Source organism: Rhizophagus irregularis, chromosome 24 (assembly GCF_026210795.1).
Source record: "Rhizophagus irregularis chromosome 24, complete sequence".
Classification (NCBI taxonomy): Eukaryota; Fungi; Glomeromycota; class Glomeromycetes; order Glomerales; family Glomeraceae; genus Rhizophagus; species Rhizophagus irregularis.
The window spans coordinates 1,630,545-1,652,420 of NC_089452.1; the positions used below are offsets into that span (position 1 = coordinate 1,630,545).

Genomic DNA, 21,876 nt, shown 5'->3' on the forward strand with positions numbered 1-21,876 from the left:
TTTCGTCCGGTTTTCGGTTTACTTTTTTTTTTATTCAAATTTAACTGCGTACATCATTTTGAAAATGGCGATAATCTTTTTTTTTTACTGACTGAATAAATGTTTCCAGTTATTTATTTATTGCTTAACGCTTAACAATTGATGTCATTTAGTACTTAAAATCTCTAAAAATAATTTAATTTTTATTTTTAATTACACAATGAATATTTTTATAAAAATGTTAATCGCTACCATTTTGGCGAAACGTCCTTTTGGTGAGACATCCCTTCGACGAGATGGCTTCGGAGAAATGGATTTCGATGAGATGGATTTCAGTGAAATCATGTACCGTAGCCCTATTTTATATGTCAATACACGGTATGAACTATAAACTTAGTTTATTACAAATATTTTTTTTAAAAAAAAAGATTTATTATATTTATTTAAAAAATTCCAAAAAACGATTATTTATATAAGAATTTTAAAAAAATATCCTTTAATTAAGCAAAAATAGTATGAATAAAATAATTATTACTGTATTATCTAAATATATCTCTTATTTACTATATCTATTAATAAAACTTCTCTTTTACCATTCAAAATCTTCAGAATTAATCTGCAAATAATCAAATCTTTTAACAATTTCTGAATCAAATAAATAATCAGTACTTTCACATGGATAAATTTGTAATAACATGGGATGTCTTCCTTTCCAATTATTAATTAATAATTTAAAAGATACTAGAGTAATTTGTTCATGAGAAGTAATATTAAACTTAAACTTAAATAAACTAGTTGGAGACGATCTAGTTAACACTTCGAATAGTTTATCCAAATCTAATAAATTTAAGATATGAAAATAGAATCCATTTAAATACTGACATTTAATTAATAGTTTTTCTAATTCTAAAATATTTTCAATTTTGAACACTAATTTAAGAAACATAAGATTTGGACAACTTTGATTAATAGCTTTAATAATATTTTCATTATCAGTCTTATTATGGAAAATATAATCAATACTTATTTTAGTAAGACTTCCATTTGTATTAACAATTAAATTTCTTAAAATATTGATCTGAAAAATATCAGTTTTTAAGATTTGTAACGAAGGTAGGGATATATTATTTTCTAGGCCATTAAACTTTAACTTTATATTATGATTAATTTTACTTAATTCTAATCTTTTTAAATTTACCAAAGTTGAAAGAATTTTTGTAGCAGGCGGTGCTTCTATCTTAAAGTATTGTATAGTATGTGCATGTCTCATTAATGAATTTTCAAGAATTATATGAAATGATTCTTCAATATCATATAGATTATTTAAGATTGGATAATAAATACTAGTACATAGTATAACTACAGTATCGATGATTTTTAAACGAACATTAATTAATTTTTTGGAGGCATCAATTAATTTAATAATCTCATAACTGTTGTTGCTAGGTTCAATAGTAAGTTCCAATTCTTTAATTGATTGGCATATTTCTGCTAACCCAATTAAAACATTGCCATTTACTCTATTAGTATTACAACTAAGGAACACAATTTCTGAAAAACAGCGTTTAGCTCCAGGAATAAGGTAAATTTGATAATCAAAATTTTGAGGTATATAAAGATGTGTAAATCTTGTATTTTCATTAATGAAAAGATTTAATATTTCATTTTTAATAACTGAAATATTTGATTTCGAGTAATTACGTTCAATAAAATAAATTATCAAATCAATCGAATTTAAATTTAAATGTCTACAAAAACTGATATAATTAAATAAAGGTTTTTGTAATAAAATTTTAAATAAATCATTATCTTGAATCATTAAATTATTTTTTGATTCGTCCGATAAGTGTGAAATAATTACGTTAAATAATAAAATTTCACTTCTATTCGTTAAGAATTTCCAAGGATTTCTCCATAAAATTGGAACGATTAATTCACACCATGTTTTATTGACCGAAAGAGAAGAATAAAGTGTCTTTATATCATCTTGCAATTCTTCAAATATCAGATAAAGAATATCTTTATTTAACTCGGACATTTTTGTGAGAAAAAAAAAAATTTTTTTTTTTCAGAAATGCTTATATAAATATGTTTGTGATACATTGTACGATTACGTACCACATTATGTCATTATGTATGTCACGAAAAATTCACATGATATTTTCGTCAGCAAATAAAGTATTCGCTGATAATGTATGGAATCTTTCATATTTCTGTATATTTTCTGTTGTCCGGAAAATTGTCATTATTTAGATAATATCCGGAATCTTACTTTGGTTTATTTATTTTCCATACGTTATCTAGACATAGTACCGGACATTCTCGCAGTTTTTGGACATCACTTGTTTATAGGGTTCTGTTTATAAATTCCGATAGGATTGTAATAAAAACTTGGAATATACTGTAAATATGAAACAATATTTTAGTAAGGAAATAGAGTTCTATATTTTAAACAATTGTATCTTTATTTGTAAAAAAACAAAACAACAAAAATGATTCTGAAAATATAATGTATTACATAAAATCTATTATAACATTTAATAAATAAATTTAATTAGTTTAAATTTTACTTTTACCATTCAAAATCTTCAAAATTATTTTCATTTAACTTATTAAATTTTTTAATAATTCCTTCTGATTTATATTCTTCAATAAAATCAATTAAATCAGCACATCCAGTTTTATCAATTTGTAATAACATAGGGTTTCTACTTTTCCAATTATCAAAAAATAATTTTAAAGATTCTAGTTTAATTGGTTCACAAGAAATGATATTAAACTTGAACTTAAATAAATTATATGGTGATAATTTAGTCAACTTTTCGAATAGTTCATCCAAATCAAATAAATTCAAGACAAGAAAGTAGATCCCATTTAAATACTGACAATTAATTAATAGTTGTTCTAATTCTGACATGTTACCCATCATAAACAATAATTTAAGATACATAAGATTTGGACAATTTTGATAGATAGCCTGAATAATACAATTGTTGTCAATTACATTATGAGGCACAATGTTAACACTTATTTTAGTAAGGCTTCTATTTGTATTTACAATTAAATTTCTTAAAATATTGAATTGAAAAACATTGGATTTTAAAAATCGTAAATTAGGTAGAGATATATTTTCTAAATTATCTAATTTCATACTTTGAACTGAAAAACTTAATTCTAATTCTCTTAAATTTACCAAAGATGAAAGAATTCTTGTTACTGGTGGTATAGCTATCTTAAAGTATTGTATGGTGTTTGCATGTTTCATCAATGAATTTTCAAGTTTTATATGAAATTCATCATCAATATTTGGAAAATCTGAATTACTGGTTGGAAAAATACAACCAAACATCATATGATTGACTATTAGACGAACATTAATTAATTTTTTAGAGGAATCAATTAATTTAGTAATACCATAACCGTTATTTCTCGCTTCGATAGTAATTTCCAATTCTTTAATTGATTGGCATATTTCTGCTAATCCAGTTAAAAAATTGTTGTTTGATTTAGAATTACATCTAAGGAACGTTAATTCTGAGAAACAATGTTTGGCTCCAGGAACAAGATGTATTTGATAATCAGACCGAGGCAAATAAAGATGTGTAACTTTTATATTTTCGTTAATAAAAAGGTTGAATATTTCACTTCTAATAATTGGTATATTATTTGTATATTTCGATGAATAATGACTATAAACCATCGTACTAATCACACTTAAATCCAAATGTTTACAAAAGCAAATATAATTAAATAAAGGTTTTTGAGGTAAACTTGTAAATAAATCAATGCCTTGAATTTTTAAATTATTTATTGATTCTTCCGATAAATGTGAAATAATTACGTTAAGTAATAAGTTTTCATTTCCGTTTATTAAGTATTTCCAAGGATTTCTCCATAAAATTGGAATAATTATTTCACACCATGTTTTATTAACCGAAAGAAATGGATAAAGGGTCTTATCATCATTTTGAAATTTTTCGAATATCAAATAAAGAATATCTCTATTTAACTTGGGCATTTTTACGAAAAAAATAAAAAAAAAAATTTTAATTTTTTTTCGAGCAAATAATAATATGTTTGTGAAACATTGTACGATTTACGTGTTTATTTATTATGCGTTATGCGATGATTTCCCAGCGCTACACAAAAGACGTCACTAAAATCACGCGATTTTGTCAAGGGGTCGATTTTCAGTTTGATTTAGTATCACAAATAGTATTTATTTCACATAAAATAAATAAATAAATAACAAATAGTATTTATAGTCTACTTTTATGTATCTTCTTTAACTTGTTGATTTTCATTTGTTACATTATTCTCAGTTTATAAATAATTCTATTTATCATCCCATATGTACACGAATACATAATGCTGATCATTTTGATAATAGAGTATTAATATATGAAAGTAGATAAGATTCTTTGATATTATTTTATATATACTGCCATATAAGGGTTCTCTAATAATCATTTACCGACAATTATCTCATTGACAAATGTTTCGTTGACAATCATCTCACCGATAGGAGAATTTAGAATTAGGATTAAATAAGGAAAATATTAGTTTAACGTCCTTTCTGTCTCAAAAATTTAGGGGAGGGAATAATTTGAACATTTAAACATATTAAAAATTTTTAAAAATTTCGGAAATTTTCGGTAAAATCGGAAATATTTGGTACCATACAATTTTAGAAAAGAGGGAAGGTGCTTTAAACATATGTGAAACATATGTGTTTAAATTACCTTTGAAATTTTTAAAAATAAAGGGGGAGGAAGGACATTAAACTAAAAATTAATTTGGAGCGGCCTTATGGTTGGGATTATGTTAGGATAAGGTTAGGATAAGCGAATTTGGATTTCGAAACTGTCGATGAAATGACTATCGGTAAAATGGCTTAGTAAAATGATCCCTGTCGGTGAAATGATTGTCAGTGAAACGTTTGTCGGTAAAATAATTGCCGGGAAAATGATATGAAACAGACCATATAAAGATTTATCCGAATATTTCAGTTTACAAGTTCATAAATAAGTTATTTTACAGAAAAAATATAGAATTTAAATTTTCACTTATCAAAATTTTTATAAGGATGAAGGATACAATTTTTGTGCAAGGATTATTTTGAATTATTTAGATGATTTTTATTTATATAAATATATGTGATTATTACGTATTTATTTTTCAAACTAAAAAAAAAAATGATAATATATAATATGTATAGTAATTCTGAAAATTGGTTTTCATTAATTATAATAATAAAATGGATTTAATTAATTATAAATCTTTTACCATTCAAAATCTTCAAAATAATTACTTCCATGCAAATGATCAAATTTATTAATAATTCCTTCCAATTTATACTCTCCTATTAAATCAATTAAATCACTACATCCATTATATGAATCAAATTGTAATGATATGGGACTTCTACCTTTCCAATTATCAAAAAATAATTTTAAGGATTCTAATTTAATTGTCCCATATGAAAGAATATTATTAAATTTAAATTTAATTAAACTAGTTGGTGATGATATAGTTAAAACTTTAAATAATTCATCCCAATCAAAAGTTTTTATTGCGAAAAAATATAATCCAACTAGATACTGACAATTAATTAATAATTGTTCTAATTCTAAAATACTTTCATTTCTAATCATCAATTTAAGATACATAAGATTTGGACAATTTTGATAAATAGCTTGAATAATATTCTTATTGTCAATCTCATTATGAGGTATATCATCAATACCTATCTTAATAAGATTTCCATTTGTATTTACAAATAAATTTCTTAAAATATTGATTTTAACAACATTAGATTTTAGAATTTGTAATGAAGGTAAAAATATATTTCCTAAATTATTCGAATTATTATTTTGATTATTAACATATAATTCCAATTTTTTTAAATTTACTAAAAAAGAAAGAATTTTTGTCTTAGGTGGTGTAGTCATTTTAATATATTGTAAGGTATGTGCATGTTTTATCAATGAATTTTCAAGAATTATATGAAATGCTACATCAATAATTGAAGTATATGAATAATTGATTATAAAATCATTACAAAATCCATAATCTGTTATCAAACGAACATCAATCAATGTTTTAGAAGCATCAATTAATTTAGTAATCCCATAATTATTTTCTTTTTCTTCGATAAAAAGTTCCAACTTTTTAATTGATTGACATATTTCTGCTAATCCAATTAAAACTTTATCATTTATTCTAGTATAACAACTAAGGGAAACAATTTTTGAAAGACATTGTTTGGCTCCAGGTATAAGATGTATTTGATAATCAAATCGTTGGGGTAAATAAAGATGTGTAAATTTTGTATTTTTATTAATAAAAATATTAAATATTTCTTTTTTAATAAATGATATTTTACTCTTATATTTCGAATAATTATTATTAATTATACTATTAATCACATATAAATTTAAATGTCTACAAAAACTAATATAATTAAATAAAAGTTTTTGAGATAAAACTATAGGTAAATTAACGCCTTGAATTTTTAAATTATTTTTTGATTCGTCTGATAAATGTGAAATAATTACGTTAAGTAATAAATTTTTGTTTCCATTTGCTAAGTACTTCCAAGGATTTCTCCATAAAATTGGAACAATTATTTCACACAACGTTTTATTGACCAAAAGTGATGAATAAAGGGCCTTATTATCATTTTGTAATTCTTCAAATATTAAATAAAAAATATCTTTATTTAACTTGGACATGGTGGTGAAAAATGAAGGAAAAAAAAAAAATTTTTTTTTCCTGGGAATAAATGTTTGTGAAACATTCATTGTATCGTACGATTACGTGTTTATTTATTATGCGATCATGCGATGATTCCTAGCGCCACCAAAAAGTCGTAACTAAAAATCACGTGAAATTTTATCAAAGTTTCATCAGGAGCTTTGTAGCTTACTTTTATGTATATTCTTTGATTGGTTGAATTCCATTCGTTCCATTTTTAAAACAAGAAAATTCTATCCATAATACGACATGTAACGGGGATCCTTGAGAGGTGACATTATTAACGTACATTTTCCAAAAATGTACATTATTATATATCCAAAAAAGTGTTATCCTTAAATGGTAATTTCTGACAATTTTGCCAGAAATTATTAATTGGTATTTGGCAGATTTCGCAAATTACACTATTCGATATATTCTGTTATTATCACGTGACACCGACGCAAAAAACAACTGATTTACGATCCGATACAAATCAGAATGGCGAATAAAAAAAAAAAGGATATGGGATATCAACCAGATTTCCGGTGTGATTAGCCGATCCTTTTTTAATTTGAAATTAGTATTACGGAACAATTTTAACCGGATAAAGAATAGAAATTCCTTACTATTTTTTTTATCGCTTTTCACAAACATTTCGTAATGCATAAGAAATTTAGACTGTTTTTAAATATACATTTATAATTTAAAAATCGTCTGGATTTTACTGATTGTTCCATGAAATTTTTCGGTGTCACAGAAAACTTAATATTATTCGTAATCCTATGAAAAAATGGACAATTATTTTTAAAATATATGGATGTTGGCTTTTCCAAAATATTTTAGGAATAATATCCTGAAAACTAAATAAAATTATACCGCAATTATTTCTGATTAGTAAAAATAATGACCCGTGACCATATGACACGACCCGTAGGTTAAGTCATTTCTTTGATCCGGGTCGGACACGGAAGATGCGAATCATTCTATTTTTTTTTCCATAGCACTAAACCGCGATATTAAAACTTAATTTTAACTTCGTATGTAAAAAATGCATATATTTATTATAATTCATTTTTTTTTGCAGTTTGCCGCCTTTCCTTTTTTAAATATCATTTAAACAATTACGTATTATGATGTCATAGTAATAATTAAATTCATCTTAATTCCTGCGCCACATAATCAGTTTTAACCCAATACATTAAAAAAAGCTATTAATTAAAGATATGAAAAATTTTTGAAACATTACTGCAAATAAACTATGTAATAATAATCTACTTTGACAGTTTCCAAATTTCATGAGCATAAAGAAGCTTCCTTAGTGGCACTTTAAAAACTTGTAGGTTGTTGGGAAGAGACGATTCGAGTTGTTTTTTAACTTCTTTCAATACTCGTCGTTTACCTTTATGAAATTCGGTATTACCCGTTGCATTAATTTCCATCAATAATTCGAACTCATTAACAGTCATCTCAACATCTTTTAATTTGTTCTCCAGCTCTGAAATAAATTCTAATTCCTTTTCCTCAAAATCCGTTCTATTGTTATTTCTCTTCTTACGAATGGCATTTCTTACTTTTCTCCATGTGTCGGTACCCAATTTAGCTTCTATTTCTTCAATAAGATCAATAATATAGTCTCTATATATGGATAAATCATCTACTAAAGACATTTTATCTATCAAAATTTCTTCTAAAAGGTTTAAAATAGCATCAAAAACTTTCTCTCGCTTATTCATCATATCAAATAAATGATTTGTGTTATCGTTGAGAGCCATAAAACATTCTTTTATCATTTCCCAGTCATCAATCGTTTCTGGTCCTTTTTGTGAAACAACTCTTTGATGTAAAGGTTCCTGAAGTTCTGAACTGTTGCGTTTCAATTGGTTAAGTTGATTTATGTCCATGGTTAACTAATCTGATCGAGGGTTCAGTATTATTTGCAATAACAGTAGGGTATATATAGCAAAATTATGAATCTTTGACACGTCATATGTATTAAACTTGACCCACAGGTGGGTCATAATAAGTATAATTAAACTGTAACAAATTTTAGCCGAGGGTATATACTATAATACACTGTACATAAGATATAGTATAACTCGGTCATTTTTCACAAAAAATATCGGTCCGTCAAAATCAATAACTAATATATTGTTCTTAATATTGTTTCATAAAATTTTTGGGAAATGATTTTATTGATTTTCATAAATCTGGAACATATGTCAGGGTATTTATTTAAAAAAAGGCAAATTAATGTTACGTAATTTTTAGGTCATGCAAGTGGTTATACGATTGACCGTGTTTGACTAATTCAGAAATAAATTAATAAAGCGCAGTAACGCTCTGATTAATAATAGTGTAGTAAAAAATAAAAAAATAAAAGACTTAATTCATTCTCAGTTGTTAATATTTCCTAATATAGGGATCAAAGAATTTATTTAATATTTTCATTAATCTGTTTATATGTACTGACGCAATTGCAATATGAATTAATAAAGTTAGTTCAATTATATAACAATTATATTATTAATCCATTTATACATTAAATTTTATTGACTCAATATTAATATAATCTAATAAAGTTTATCATCAATTATTCAATCAAACTGCAGGCAAAAAGCTTAACATATGGATTTTTTAAATGATATAGAAACCTAATGCAATTCATAAAATTTATTTTTTATATCTGAAAAGGGCTTCAATTATCATTCCAGTCTTTTGAATAAATTTTCATTATAATGTAATTAACAAAACAATAATATAAACCAATTCTAATTATATTAAAGGGATGAAAAAATTTCGGATTGAGCTACTCGAGTCAGTTCGCTCCATTCAGTTTGTTGCGTCAACAGTTTCAAATTGGTTTTAATAAATTTGATATGTACTGTCTCGGATCTGGACAAAGTGACAAAAACTGATTATGGAACTGGTTTTTCAGCTTGACTCTACTCAATTTAGTTTTTCAACAGTATCAGTTCGCAAACTAAGTGAGTTATTCCATTCCTAATTAAAGTGAAATAAGTTTCATACAAAAAAAAAAATATAATTTATAATTTTTTTTATTTCAAGTTGATAACAAGATATATTTATATAATAAATTTATTATTACGCAAAGATATAAGATACATTTGATTCTTAGTTGCATTTTGGTGAACTGCTTGCTTCTTGCTGTCGAGTGGTTATAGAATATTTGATAGATCTAATATTATTTTTGTTATTAATAAGTTTGCAATAAAATGATTATTGTATTAATTTCTGTAAAAAACCAAATTTATTATTTAAAAAATTATTATTTAATTGTTATTTTATTATTTTAATACAAGATGACAAGTAGGAATGAATTATTGAACTAACTAGAAGTGAGAAAATAGCAATAGGAATAAAAACAACTAATTACAAAGCCATGAAAGTAGATTTTTCCTTTACGATATTACGTATATAAAAATATTTAATAAAAAAAATCCACATAATATCTTAAGATAGTATAAAAAAATAAAAAACAATATTTGAGTATAAGATTTCGAATTTGATTCGTTTAGTTGTCAACATCATCATCTATTATTTAAAAATTATTAAGTTTATTCTACATCATGTAAAATAGATAAAGGTAATAAGTTAATACTCACCCTTTAATTTTAATGAACTAGAAATCTCTAAGTCAACTAACTGAGAATCCTGACAACCTATTATAATGAATATTATCTTAATTATTTTATAAAATTTATATAAAATAATATATAATGCAATACCTTCGTTATCTTCTTCATTAAGATATGTTGTAACAATAAAGGATGAATTAATGGGTTTTGATAAATTTTTAAATGTAAATGCTCTACTAGTGTAAATAGCATCAGGATCTTTTTCATACAAGGCTGAAATATTTGGTATCTCTTTATCAGCTTCTTCAAATGCAATTCTAACTTCTTTTCCTTTATATCCATATTTTTCATTATCATAATATTCATACCAACAATCTAATATTTCATATAATTCATTGGCTGTTGGTCTTTGATTTGGATCAGCATTCATACATCTATGAGCTAATTTCTTATAAATTTCAGGAGTTCCTTTTCCAAATTCTGGTCTGAGTCCATTACATATTTCTAATGCTAAGCTATTAACATGTTTTCTTGTATGAAAAGGTGGTTTCCCAGATGATATTTCAGTCATAATTACACCAAAACTATAAATGTCAGAAGATAATGTATATGGTTCTCCATTTAAAACTTCTGGAGCAATATATGGCAACACACCAACTATTTTATTACTATCTGATGATTTCTGTTCATTTGATGGTCTAGATAATCCAAAATCTGAAATATAAGAAATTCCATAAATATTTAATATATTTCCACTATGAAAATCTTTATGAAAATATCCTAATTTATGTAAATTTTTAAGGTCTGTTGCTGTATAATATAAATATTTAATTTTATCATTCCAGAAAATTTTATTAAAATTATTTGAAAGAATATTTCTCAAATTTCCATCATCTGCATATTGCATAATCATCATAAATTCTTCAGTTGCTGGATCTTTAGTTATTCCATAAAATTTTAAAGAAGTATCTTGAAAGCAATTTAATTTCCAATGTGTTTTAAGCTATTATACAAATTAAAATAAATTAAATTAATCTTAATAGTTATTAAAATTATAATAAGTAAATGTGAAAAAAATATACCTCATTCAAAAAATCAGCTGACATATTCTGTGATCCATTCAGCCTTTTTAAAGCAACTTTTTCGGATTTTGGTTCACTTTTTATCCAATTTCCATCATCTTGTTTAATGTATTTTGCTATACCATCAATCCAAGTTGCAGAATATACTTTTGCAAATCCGCCTTCACCTATTTGTTTCATATCTTCAAATCTATCAAATGAAACCCATTCAAGAAATGATGGATAACCATGTCTTTGTGTCGCATTATAAATTATATCCTTGATAAGATTATCAATATCATCATTTCCACTGGTCCATCTTTCAATTATGCAATGAGGAACACATTCTTTACACCACAATTTTCTAGGTGGATTATAACAATTTTCATGATTAATTTTTACGGAATTAGAATCTTTATCAGAAATATTTAATTCATTAAATTCAGATGTTAGTTGGTTTTCATTAATAAAGCTCATTTTTATTTTATAATTCTGTTAGAAGTAAGTTTGTCTCAAATTTTGTTTGAAAAAGAATTCCACGGTCACAAAAAAAATTTAGTGTTACCTAATACATAAATATTCGTTGAATTGCACCTGTTGTGTAACTCCGTACCTGTATCAATTAAATATGCAATCTACCTCAATGAGGATAAAAAAGAATCGGCATAAATTTAGCCGATATAAATCATTTGCTGCGGTATGACGATCATCAGGACCCCTTGCTTTGAAAGTTAAGATTTCCAGGATAACTGCTTGTGGATTGTGTGACTTGTGTCTGTGAGAGCAATTGAATATTAGGAGTGCTAGTTTTAGTTGGTTAGTAAAAGTTGCATTACTAGTAGCTCAACGGGTGGTACAGTATTTTGACTCGGATTTTTGACGTACAGTGTACTGCATATAAAGTTAGTCTAGGTAGATTTTTTAGCCAACACAAATTTTAATTAATATAAATTTTGTTTGTGATTTAATTATGTATTAGTTAGGTATTTTATTGTGTACATTTTTATCCTCTTTTTTATTTTTTTTTTATTGTTAAATACCAGGACCTAAAAGGAACCAATCAAATTTGCATCACATTAATACAAATATGACGCTAGAGTTTACTTTATAATTTAATAATTCCAAATCAAAAATCAACTTGATGAAAATAAGAAAGTTACTGTAATCTATTATACTATCGGAAAAAATTATCTAGAATGTCATAACTCGAAATTTAAACTACACAATACAAATTAATTTTGTAAGCAACAGCGTAGCATGAATAGTGTGTGAGCGACTTTCTGTGAGAAAAGTAATTACAAAATAGATTATATTCATAGTAAATTTTCATTATTTCAAATAATTTTTTTTTTCTATCGGATAAATCTAGAGATCATTTAAGATATTAGCAATAATTACATTACAGTATTAAATTTTTACTCATGTAAATATTACACTCCATAATACATTAAAATGTTTGTTGAATGACACACATTTTTTATTAAATTCATTTTAATTTCTATAAACAACTAACTCCAAAAAATGTTCAATTAGATAAACTCACGATTTCCTTTTTTTTAGTATAAGAATATCAAGATTTGACATTCAGTTTTTTTTTAAAGAATATCATTAAGTTATCAAAAGCTCAAATAAATCATGAGACCTCAGACCTGTATCATAAATGTAAAATTTTTAAATTAATTAAATTTTAAAGCAAAAAACTCATTGGAACTATTTCGTTTCAATTATGATTTTTGTTATTCACTCCAATACTTTAAATTCAATTTCTTTTGAGTTCTTTAATGATGTTAAGCATATGGTTTTTTTAACCGGTTATTATTTAAAAAAAAATATTAGAAAATAAGGTAAACCTGGTTCCTTTATCTGGTATATAAATATATAATAGATTAAAGAAGTTAAAAGACATAAACCAGTATGATTCATAAAATTAAATAGATTAGTACGAGTAATAGAGTAATAATAAAGTTTACAACATCGATATCTACGGAAATGTCTATTTGATAATTACTTATAAATTTAATACAAAATAAACTATTGTGTAATTATTTTATTATGAAAAAGTTAATCGAGAATTTCTCAACGTGAAAAAAAAAAAATTTTTTTTCATGAAAAGTTAATCGAATAATGGACGTACGTAAGATGTAAGTAAGATAAAAAGATAAAAAAAGCATTTTTTTTCCTAAAATTAATGTTTGTCCCATTTGAGAGATCATGTGTTGAGCTTTTGTTATCCAAAAAAGTTTTTTTGCAAACTCTGAGTAAAGATCATGGACTACCCTGACTTGTAGTTAAAAATGTTGTTAGTATAGTAAGTATAACGATGATAATTTTTTTTGAAAAATAGTATGATAAATCACTATGATTGTCTTTTAATTGCTTATTTATAAACTTTTCTGCTGATTTTTTTTCGTTTATATTAAAATAACATAACATGACATTGATGTAGTAACAGGCTAACAGCCCTAGGATCGCCCCCTAGGATCGCCTGTAAAAAAATGATAGTTGGACGGTTATATGTGACTTCGGAAAAATTATAACAAAATATTTTATGGTGAATTTGGCGATACCAATATCTCGAAATAATTTTTTTATTAAATTTAAAATTAAAAATATCATTCCAATTAATTAATTAATTATATGAATTAAGGATTTGTACTTTCAAACTTTCAAAACTTTCAAGCAAAGATAAATGATCAATCATAAAAGTCTATTTTGATCAATTATATTAGAATATAATTATTATCATTAACTACTACTTATCAATTAACTATAAATTAAAAAAGCAAAAATTTTCAATTTAATTAAATAAAAATTTTAGTTACTAAATACTTATAAGGTCCATCCCTATTCACTACTAATATGTTTAATAAATCTAAATATATTTATAAAAGGTTTTTTTTTTTCTATCTGATTTTATTAATATCTCTTCTAATTTCATTAATTATAACAGGATTAAACATTCTTTCACGATTATGAAATGGTGTCGTAGGATTTCTCTTCTTTTGATAATCATTTTTAAAACATAAAGATGAAGCATCATTTGGTATAGTTTCATTCATTAAAATACTAGGAAGTTCTACTAATTGAAGAACCAGTCCAAGTTCTACATGCCATTCAATATGACAATGAAAAGCCCAAGCAAATACCAGGATTATCAGCGATGAAACGTATAACCAAATATCCAAAACCAGGAACGGTCACATTATCACTAATTACAGGATTTTTCTTATTATATTTTTTTTCATCAGGATATTCATTTTTTTCACCAACAAACATTACACCAAAAACGTGTCCGTGCATATGAAATGGATGTTCATCAGTATTATTATTCCATAAAGCAATTTCTACTATACCATTTTTATTATCAAAAATTAATGAATTTTGTTCTTTAGGTAATTCTTCTGGTGGAATATGTCTTATAATTTTATTTATGGTTGGATCATTAAATTGTGGTATAAATGAACTATTGTTCATTACAGCTTTTACTATACCATCACCTTCTTTTTGAAATTTAACGGTAATATTGAAAAAGTCACTAACATTAGTGCCTCGACCCGTATTCGGATCAATCCGGATTGATCCAGATTTTTTTTTTTTTCAGATATTCAGATTTTCACGGTTTTCATCCGGATTATAAACCGGATGAAAAATATCCAGTTTGACCCAGAATCCGGATGAAATTTTTATTATTTTTTTTTTATTAATAATAATTTTGCTGATCCATAAAGATCTATATCTAAATGATATAATGGCTAATTATTTTTGTGCCTAATACCAATTTTTTTATTAAAATTTATTAAATTTATATTTGTTATATTAAACTTTTTAATACAGTAAGTTTAAGAAGATTTTTCGATTATAATTTATTTATTGAAGTTTGTATCAGATTTGTTTATTTAAATTTATACATTAACAAATAACAAATAATTTTAGATTTAGATTTCACATTCAAACGTTCAAAAAAAAAAACTTTATATTATTTTTGTTACAACAAAATAATAATTATTGTTTTAAATGAAAAATTGTTCAATATTATAAATTTATATAATTATAACAACTTTTTTTAAAAATTAAAACTAGTGTTATATCATTTGATTCAAATGATTCTTTAATTTTTGAAAGAAGAAACAAATCCTTAAAAAATTGCCTTACTAACCCAACACATCTATTTATAGTAATCTTTAGCTGTATATAAAAATATCTTGTTTAAAATTTTATAATTAGTTAATTTACAAAGAAATGTTAAACAATAGTCTGAGACAATGCTGAAATAATATGAAATTGTTTTAAAGAAAAGTATTTTTAAAATGAAATTGGAATTATGTAAATTTCGTGGTCTTGGATAATTTTGGCCAAATTTGTAATTCTGGCCGAAATTAACATCACGTGACACCAGAAAATAGTTTAGCCACTGGGTAAAATGTTACACAATTTGTAATTCTGGCCGGCATTATGAATTCTGGCCAGAATTATTGCCGATCATTTGTAAATCCAATCCGGTTTCTGGTTTCTATCCGGATTATCTGATCCGGATTTAAAATCTGGGTCAATCCGGATATAATCCAGATTTTTTTTTTGTGTAATCCGGATGACAGTTTTCATCCGGGTCGAAGCACTAACTAACATTTCCATCATATTTTGTAACGGGTTGAAGAGGTGTCAAATGTTTTGGATCAAGATCACGACTAGGGATTGGAATCGATTCCCATTATTAGAATCGATTCTAAAATCGATTAATCGCGATTAATCGTTTCGCAAATACCGATTTTTTTTTATACAATTTATAATAGGTGTGTTTAAACACATATCACGTGATTACAAAAATTACAGTGATCGACGAAAAAATATCCTTTTTTGGAAATTTGTACAACCTTGTGCGATAGCAACTTGAATTTTATTGGGAGATAAAATTTCCTTTTTAGGAAGTTTGTGTCCTGTCACGTGATTCGCGGGCGGAATTATGAATTTGGCCAAAATTAACTATTATGAACAAATAATAATTTACAGTCAAATTAAACTACCCCAGCAACACCGGCAATTTTTGCACAGATGTCACATATCACATAATATCAATCACGTGATTTTAATATTTGCTTTACCTTTTATGGTTGAACAATGGTTTTATTTTAATATTTTTTGTACTACAACTTTAGTCTCCATTTTTCGCGTCTCCTTACGTCTCTATTAAATATACAAGTTTTAAATAAAACTTTTTTATTATAAAACTCGTTAAATTTTCAATTTAACACTTGTATTTCGTTAGTTTATACATATTTACCTTGACTTTAGGAATGTTTTTCTTTAATAAATTACAATCTACAATTACTGAACGTGAACGGATAGACAAAAAAATTCGCGTGTAAGTTTCTTTGTTTTTATACTATAGTGCTTATAATTTTTTTTCTTGCTTTTTTTAATTACAAAATGGTCTTTGATTTATTGGAATTAAATGTTATATAGACTTATTATCTAACACAGTTTGTCTTTTAACAGGATTAACTGTTACAGCATTACAAAATAGATACTAATATGTAAGAGCAGTTAGATTTATGGGAACAGGATAATTATCATATATTTTTATTTAATATACTAGTAGTAAATAGTTTTATTAGATTTTGGTTAGATTTATATAATTTTAATATATAATATTTAATAAAATTTTATGAAGTTTATTAAAGAAAATCAAATTTATTCAATTATTTTTTATTATTCAAGATACATTGTTGAATTTGTATTATCTTTCCAAGTTCGTGGATTGGTAATTCGTCTATTAAATTTTGTAATATCATTAACAAGCTTTCGAACTCCATCAAAATTCTTATCCACTGCTTTTATTCATTTGTAGTTGTTTGAGGCATGTTGCTCATGTACAATTGATATTGCCTGATCAAGATAGGACTCAATTTCTTGAAACTTTTGTTCCATGTTTTCTAATTTTTATTTACAATTAAATTTAATTAATATTAGATATATTTTAAAAGAAAAAATTTAAAAATACTCCTGTTATTTCTATACCTTTCATCCTTTCTACTTCTTCTACTCCTTCTACATCTTCTGTATCTTCTGCACCTTCTGTTATGTTTGTACCTTCCATTTCACCTTCTGATCTTTTTTCACCTGCTACTTTGTTCAATAAAGTTCCATTAAAATAGTTTTGCTCTTCAGGTACCATACCAAGAAGAGGATAAATGCCTTGTCTTTGTACAATATTAAAAAATTCTATAGTAATTATATTATTAACTGATTTAACCAAATGCTTACAAAGAAAAAACCTATTATTAAGAAATGCAAGACAACTACAAATCCATTGATCTGTATTAGTATAATATAACTTGCCTGAAAATTCTTGCTTTGCTAAATTTTTCCAACATTTCTTAAATTCTTTTCTCCAAGAAACTTTTTCCCTTCCTGATTTATATTTGTTATACATGGCTTCACTATGAGGTAATAAACGTGTTATTATGATAAAAGTGACCAAATCTAAACGCGGTCTAAAAATCTGGGCAAATAATTCCTCTTGATTACTTTCCAGTGAGATTCTACTAACATTGTAGTTTTGAAAATACAAATTTTTTCTGGATCTGCTGCTCGTGCCCATAATACCCATAAATTAAATTTATACCAATTACACCACATGTAAGCCCAGACATATTTTAAGTCATTTTCATAACAAAAGTTATACATTTCTTCTGTTAATAATTTCCAAATGTCTTCACTTGATAAAAATTCTCCACTCCCAATAGGAATGAGTGGATGTAAGTGAAAATGCTTAGTAAACAATTCTAAAATTTTTACCTGTAAGGTCTTAGGACAAAAAATAAATGGTAAATTAGGTGGTATAATAGGACACCATAGAATATCAATGAAAGAAAATTGGGAATTGGCTTCAATAGGATTATAAGCATTATATTTTGGCTCTGAATTATCTGCTAATTTTTTTTTGATTGATTTTTTTGCATGCCAAAGACAAAGTTGAATTTTACAATTACTCCACACAATTTTGGCAGCATTGATTTGAGACCAGTCTTTATCTGTTAAAAAATAAATAAATAATTAATAAATTGCAAACCAAGTTTTTTTAAATTAGTTAAGAATGCAGTTAATATTTCAGTTCTAACTCCTTCATCCTTTTTGGCATTATCAAGAAACAGATATGCAGCTGCAAACCTAGCACCATCTATCTGACCAATAACTGCATATAGTTCAAAATTTAATGCATTGGTTTTGTCTAATTTCAAATTAATTAAAATTAATATAAAACAAATTAGTAAAATAATAATCAATAAAATAATGCTTACAAGTTGCATCAATAAGAATTTCTTGATTATGAATAAGTTTATTGAAAAATGGCATAATAAATGCCAAATATTTGACATTTCCAACAATATTTTGCATTATTATCTCTTTATTGCTTTCTTCTAATAATAATAAACTTGATTTTAACTGATCTAAATCTTTTTGATATTGTTTTTTAATTAGTATAGTCCACCAATAGTGACATTGCTTCTGTGTTAAATTTGGATTATTAATCTCTAATTGACTAAAAATTTCAGCAGGAGTTTGATGAAGCCTATCACCTATAAAGTTTCTGATTTCTTGATTTACACTGATTCTTTCTGGTCTATCATGGATTAAATCATGATAAAGTTGAATATCAGCTGTTTTTGAATTAATATCTATTGCGATTTTAAGTATTCCATTACAATCATATCTCGTAATAGGCAATTTATCACGCTGCTTTGATAAATTTTCAATTTTTCTAGCCCTTTTAGTTAAATCAGAATTTTGTGAACACTTGTACCAAAAACTAGAAATAGGCTCTTTTTTCTTTGATTGATAATCACAATTGAATCTAATATAAAAATATATAGAATGAATTTTTGCTAGCATTCCATTAATCAAAAAGTATTTTTTAAAGAGTGTAATACTTACATATAATAATATCCATCACTCTCACATACAAGATTTCTTATATTATCTGCAATTTCTTTTGCTGAACCACTAAAATCTTCAAGTGTAATAGTTTGGAAAAATGCTATTCCATGATCAAAATTCTCCACATACTCTTGCTGACCTACTGAATAAATCAACTCTTTTAACGCAATAGACATCTCTTTAGGACTATGTGTTTTTACATGGTTAACTGGGTCAAAGTTTTCTTTATTTTACTGATAAAAAGATCTTCTTTCTGCTCGACATTGACTACATTGTTTAAAAATCTTGCCATTTTTTCCTTGAAAGAAAGATAAATCTTTATTTATATTACAACACGTACATACTTGATCAACCATTTTAAATGTATAAACTAACGAAATACAAGTGTTAAATTGAAAATTTAATGAGTTTTATAATAAAAAAGTTTTTTATTTAAAACTTGTATATTTAATAGAGACGTAAGGAGACGCGAAAAATGGAGACTAAAGTTGTAGTACAAAAAATATTAAAATAAAACCATCGTTCAACTATAAAAGGTAAAGCAAATATCAAAATCATGTAATTGATATTATATGATATGTGACATCTGTGCAAAAATTGCCGGGTAGTTGTCAAATTAATGAAACTGCGCCACAATAAGTAGATTCGATTTTTATTCGAGATTCGATTTAAAATCGATTCTTATCGATTTTCGATAGTTTCGATTTTAATCGAATCTTTTCTGATCCCTAATCACGACAAATTTTGAAATTTTCGACAAATTCTTTTGATTTAGGTTTATCATTTTTTTGATCCTTCATATTTAAGAATACCAAGACTATTCCAATCAATAGAAGAATTAAAATTAATTGTCGCATTGTTAATTAGTGCACATCTTTTATCGATAGTTGCACGTATCCAATACTTTCCAATCAGTTGATCAGCATTAACAATTATAGAATAACGTTGTCCAACATTAATAGGTAATTTTTCAATAATAGTTGGTTTAATATATATACCTTCTGATTCAATAAGTTTTAATTTATATTCATCAATAGAGAATATGAAGAAAGCATCTGCAGCAGTGTTGATTATACGAAATCTATATTTTTTATTCTTTTTAACATTATAAACCGCCAATGGAGCATTTGGTTTACATTTAGATCCATCTGGAACCCCATTACAGTTATATCTACTACGACCGCTCAAAAGTGGTGAATCAGGAACGGGTCGTCTACCAGTATAAGTTGGAGATATGAAATTTGGTAAGATTTCACCAGTTGTTCTTTATAATTAATAAGTTAATTTTTTAATAAATAAAATTTTCGAATTTTATAAAGAAATGAGATAATTTATAATTTCTTTTACCTATGATGCCAGTCAGACAATGTAATGACGTATTCATAATCATATTCTTTTAAATATGGATCATCTGGAACGTGGACACTTTATTTATTAAAATATACAATTAGTAATGTGAGTGTATATAAAATTATTATAATACTTTACATTAATGCTCCTCGTAAGCCATCAGCGTATTGAGCCATAAAATGAGAATGATACCAAAAGGTACCGTGTTGGTCTCCAGTAGTAAAATTGTAAATAAATGAAACATCATTTGGAATTGGACATTGAGTCTAATATTATTATTGAATAAAGTTCACTTTTTATTAAGTATTAAAAAAAAACAAACGTTAGAAAAAAATAATCATAATTTTACTTACTTGTCCTGGAACTCCATCGTACCAATTTGTACCATGTTGGAGCATACCATGCCAATGGACGGCTAAAAATTTTTAAAGAAGAAAATGAATCTAATATTTAAAAGTTTTTTTTTTTGAAAAAAAAATTTAAATACCTGCTGGATCACCAAATCTGTTTTCAACATTTATGATCATTCTATCTCCTTGATTTGCACGAATAATTGGAGCAGGATATTGACCATTAAACCCTCCAAACAGTTCTTTCAAAACCATCAGGAGATAATTTAACTTTTTTTAATGTCAATTGATAATAACGAGTTACTGATTTATTAGTAAAAGGTAGATGTACAAAAGGTTTAAAATAATCGGTTTGAATAAATTTAAACGGTTCATGACGCTTTTGAATTTCATCAGTATAGGCTCTCAAATGAAGATGTTCATCATTATCAACATTATGAATTCTTCCTGGAATGGCCAATAAACAAATTACAAATAATGAGATAAAAAGGATCGAGACCTTCTTGAGATTTAATTTCATTTTTATATAATATATAATAATATTATTTACGTACCCGTACTTTTTGATAAAAAAAAATCAAAAGGTAAGGGACGAAAAATGGATTATTCTTAATGTCTTTATATATTTATTTTTTCAAGAATTACAATTGTTTAAATTGCCATTTTTGTTTAGTTGCTTATTATGTATGTTACATATTTCTTTGAACTTACAGCAAAAAAAAGGGACCATTTTCAATCCCGAAATTAGTTAATTTCCAAAAGAATCAATTTTTTTATTAAAATTCAAATTAGTATAATTTATTTGATGTATCAACAATTTAATGTGCAATGTTTCTTTTAGTAATCTATTATAAAAAAGGAAATGGA

The 21,876-nt window shown here is 25.5% G+C and overlaps 9 protein-coding genes across 9 annotated transcripts; all 9 read right to left on the bottom strand.

The window, feature by feature from the left end:
* Positions 1–568: 568 nt before the first annotated feature.
* Positions 569–2,017, bottom strand: OCT59_016055 (uncharacterized protein; the record flags this gene model as incomplete). Its single annotated transcript, XM_066132220.1, has 1 exon — positions 569–2,017. The coding sequence occupies one exon, from the start codon at positions 2,015–2,017 to the stop codon at positions 569–571; it is 1,449 nt and encodes a 482-aa protein (XP_066003228.1).
* A 534-nt stretch (positions 2,018–2,551) lies between these two features.
* Positions 2,552–3,997, bottom strand: OCT59_016056 (uncharacterized protein; the record flags this gene model as incomplete). The annotated part of the gene is made up of 1 exon (XM_025333680.2): positions 2,552–3,997. The coding sequence occupies one exon, from the start codon at positions 3,995–3,997 to the stop codon at positions 2,552–2,554; it is 1,446 nt and encodes a 481-aa protein (XP_025185949.1).
* Positions 3,998–5,261: 1,264 nt separating this feature from the next.
* Positions 5,262–6,724, bottom strand: OCT59_016057 (uncharacterized protein; the record flags this gene model as incomplete). The annotated part of the gene is made up of 1 exon (XM_066132221.1): positions 5,262–6,724. The coding sequence occupies exon 1, from the start codon at positions 6,711–6,713 to the stop codon at positions 5,262–5,264; it is 1,452 nt and encodes a 483-aa protein (XP_066003229.1). The 5' UTR covers positions 6,714–6,724.
* Positions 6,725–7,988: 1,264 nt separating this feature from the next.
* On the bottom strand, positions 7,989–8,618 carry OCT59_016058 (uncharacterized protein; the record flags this gene model as incomplete). The annotated part of the gene is made up of 1 exon (XM_025310102.1): positions 7,989–8,618. One exon carries the CDS (start codon positions 8,616–8,618, stop codon positions 7,989–7,991), a length of 630 nt encoding a protein of 209 aa, XP_025185950.1.
* Positions 8,619–10,249: 1,631 nt separating this feature from the next.
* On the bottom strand, positions 10,250–11,851 carry OCT59_016059 (uncharacterized protein; the record flags this gene model as incomplete). Its single annotated transcript, XM_025314058.2, has 4 exons — positions 10,250–10,269; positions 10,341–10,397; positions 10,464–11,316; positions 11,396–11,851. 4 exons carry the CDS (start codon positions 11,849–11,851, stop codon positions 10,250–10,252), a joined length of 1,386 nt encoding a protein of 461 aa, XP_025185951.2.
* Positions 11,852–14,277: 2,426 nt separating this feature from the next.
* On the bottom strand, positions 14,278–14,848 carry OCT59_016060 (uncharacterized protein; the record flags this gene model as incomplete). Its single annotated transcript, XM_025310103.2, has 2 exons — positions 14,278–14,453; positions 14,521–14,848. The coding sequence occupies 2 exons, from the start codon at positions 14,846–14,848 to the stop codon at positions 14,278–14,280; spliced, it is 504 nt and encodes a 167-aa protein (XP_025185952.2).
* Positions 14,849–17,209: 2,361 nt separating this feature from the next.
* OCT59_016061 (uncharacterized protein) lies at positions 17,210–17,546 on the bottom strand (the record flags this gene model as incomplete). Its single annotated transcript, XM_025329397.2, has 2 exons — positions 17,210–17,304; positions 17,390–17,546. 2 exons carry the CDS (start codon positions 17,544–17,546, stop codon positions 17,210–17,212), a joined length of 252 nt encoding a protein of 83 aa, XP_025185953.2.
* Positions 17,547–18,899: 1,353 nt separating this feature from the next.
* On the bottom strand, positions 18,900–19,485 carry OCT59_016062 (uncharacterized protein; the record flags this gene model as incomplete). Its single annotated transcript, XM_066132222.1, has 3 exons — positions 18,900–18,914; positions 18,980–19,226; positions 19,307–19,485. The coding sequence occupies 3 exons, from the start codon at positions 19,483–19,485 to the stop codon at positions 18,900–18,902; spliced, it is 441 nt and encodes a 146-aa protein (XP_066003230.1).
* A 604-nt stretch (positions 19,486–20,089) lies between these two features.
* OCT59_016063 (uncharacterized protein) lies at positions 20,090–21,264 on the bottom strand (the record flags this gene model as incomplete). The annotated part of the gene is made up of 5 exons (XM_025310104.1): positions 20,090–20,573; positions 20,657–20,734; positions 20,798–20,925; positions 21,013–21,074; positions 21,147–21,264. 5 exons carry the CDS (start codon positions 21,262–21,264, stop codon positions 20,090–20,092), a joined length of 870 nt encoding a protein of 289 aa, XP_025185954.1.
* Between the last annotated feature and the right edge of the window lie 612 nt (positions 21,265–21,876).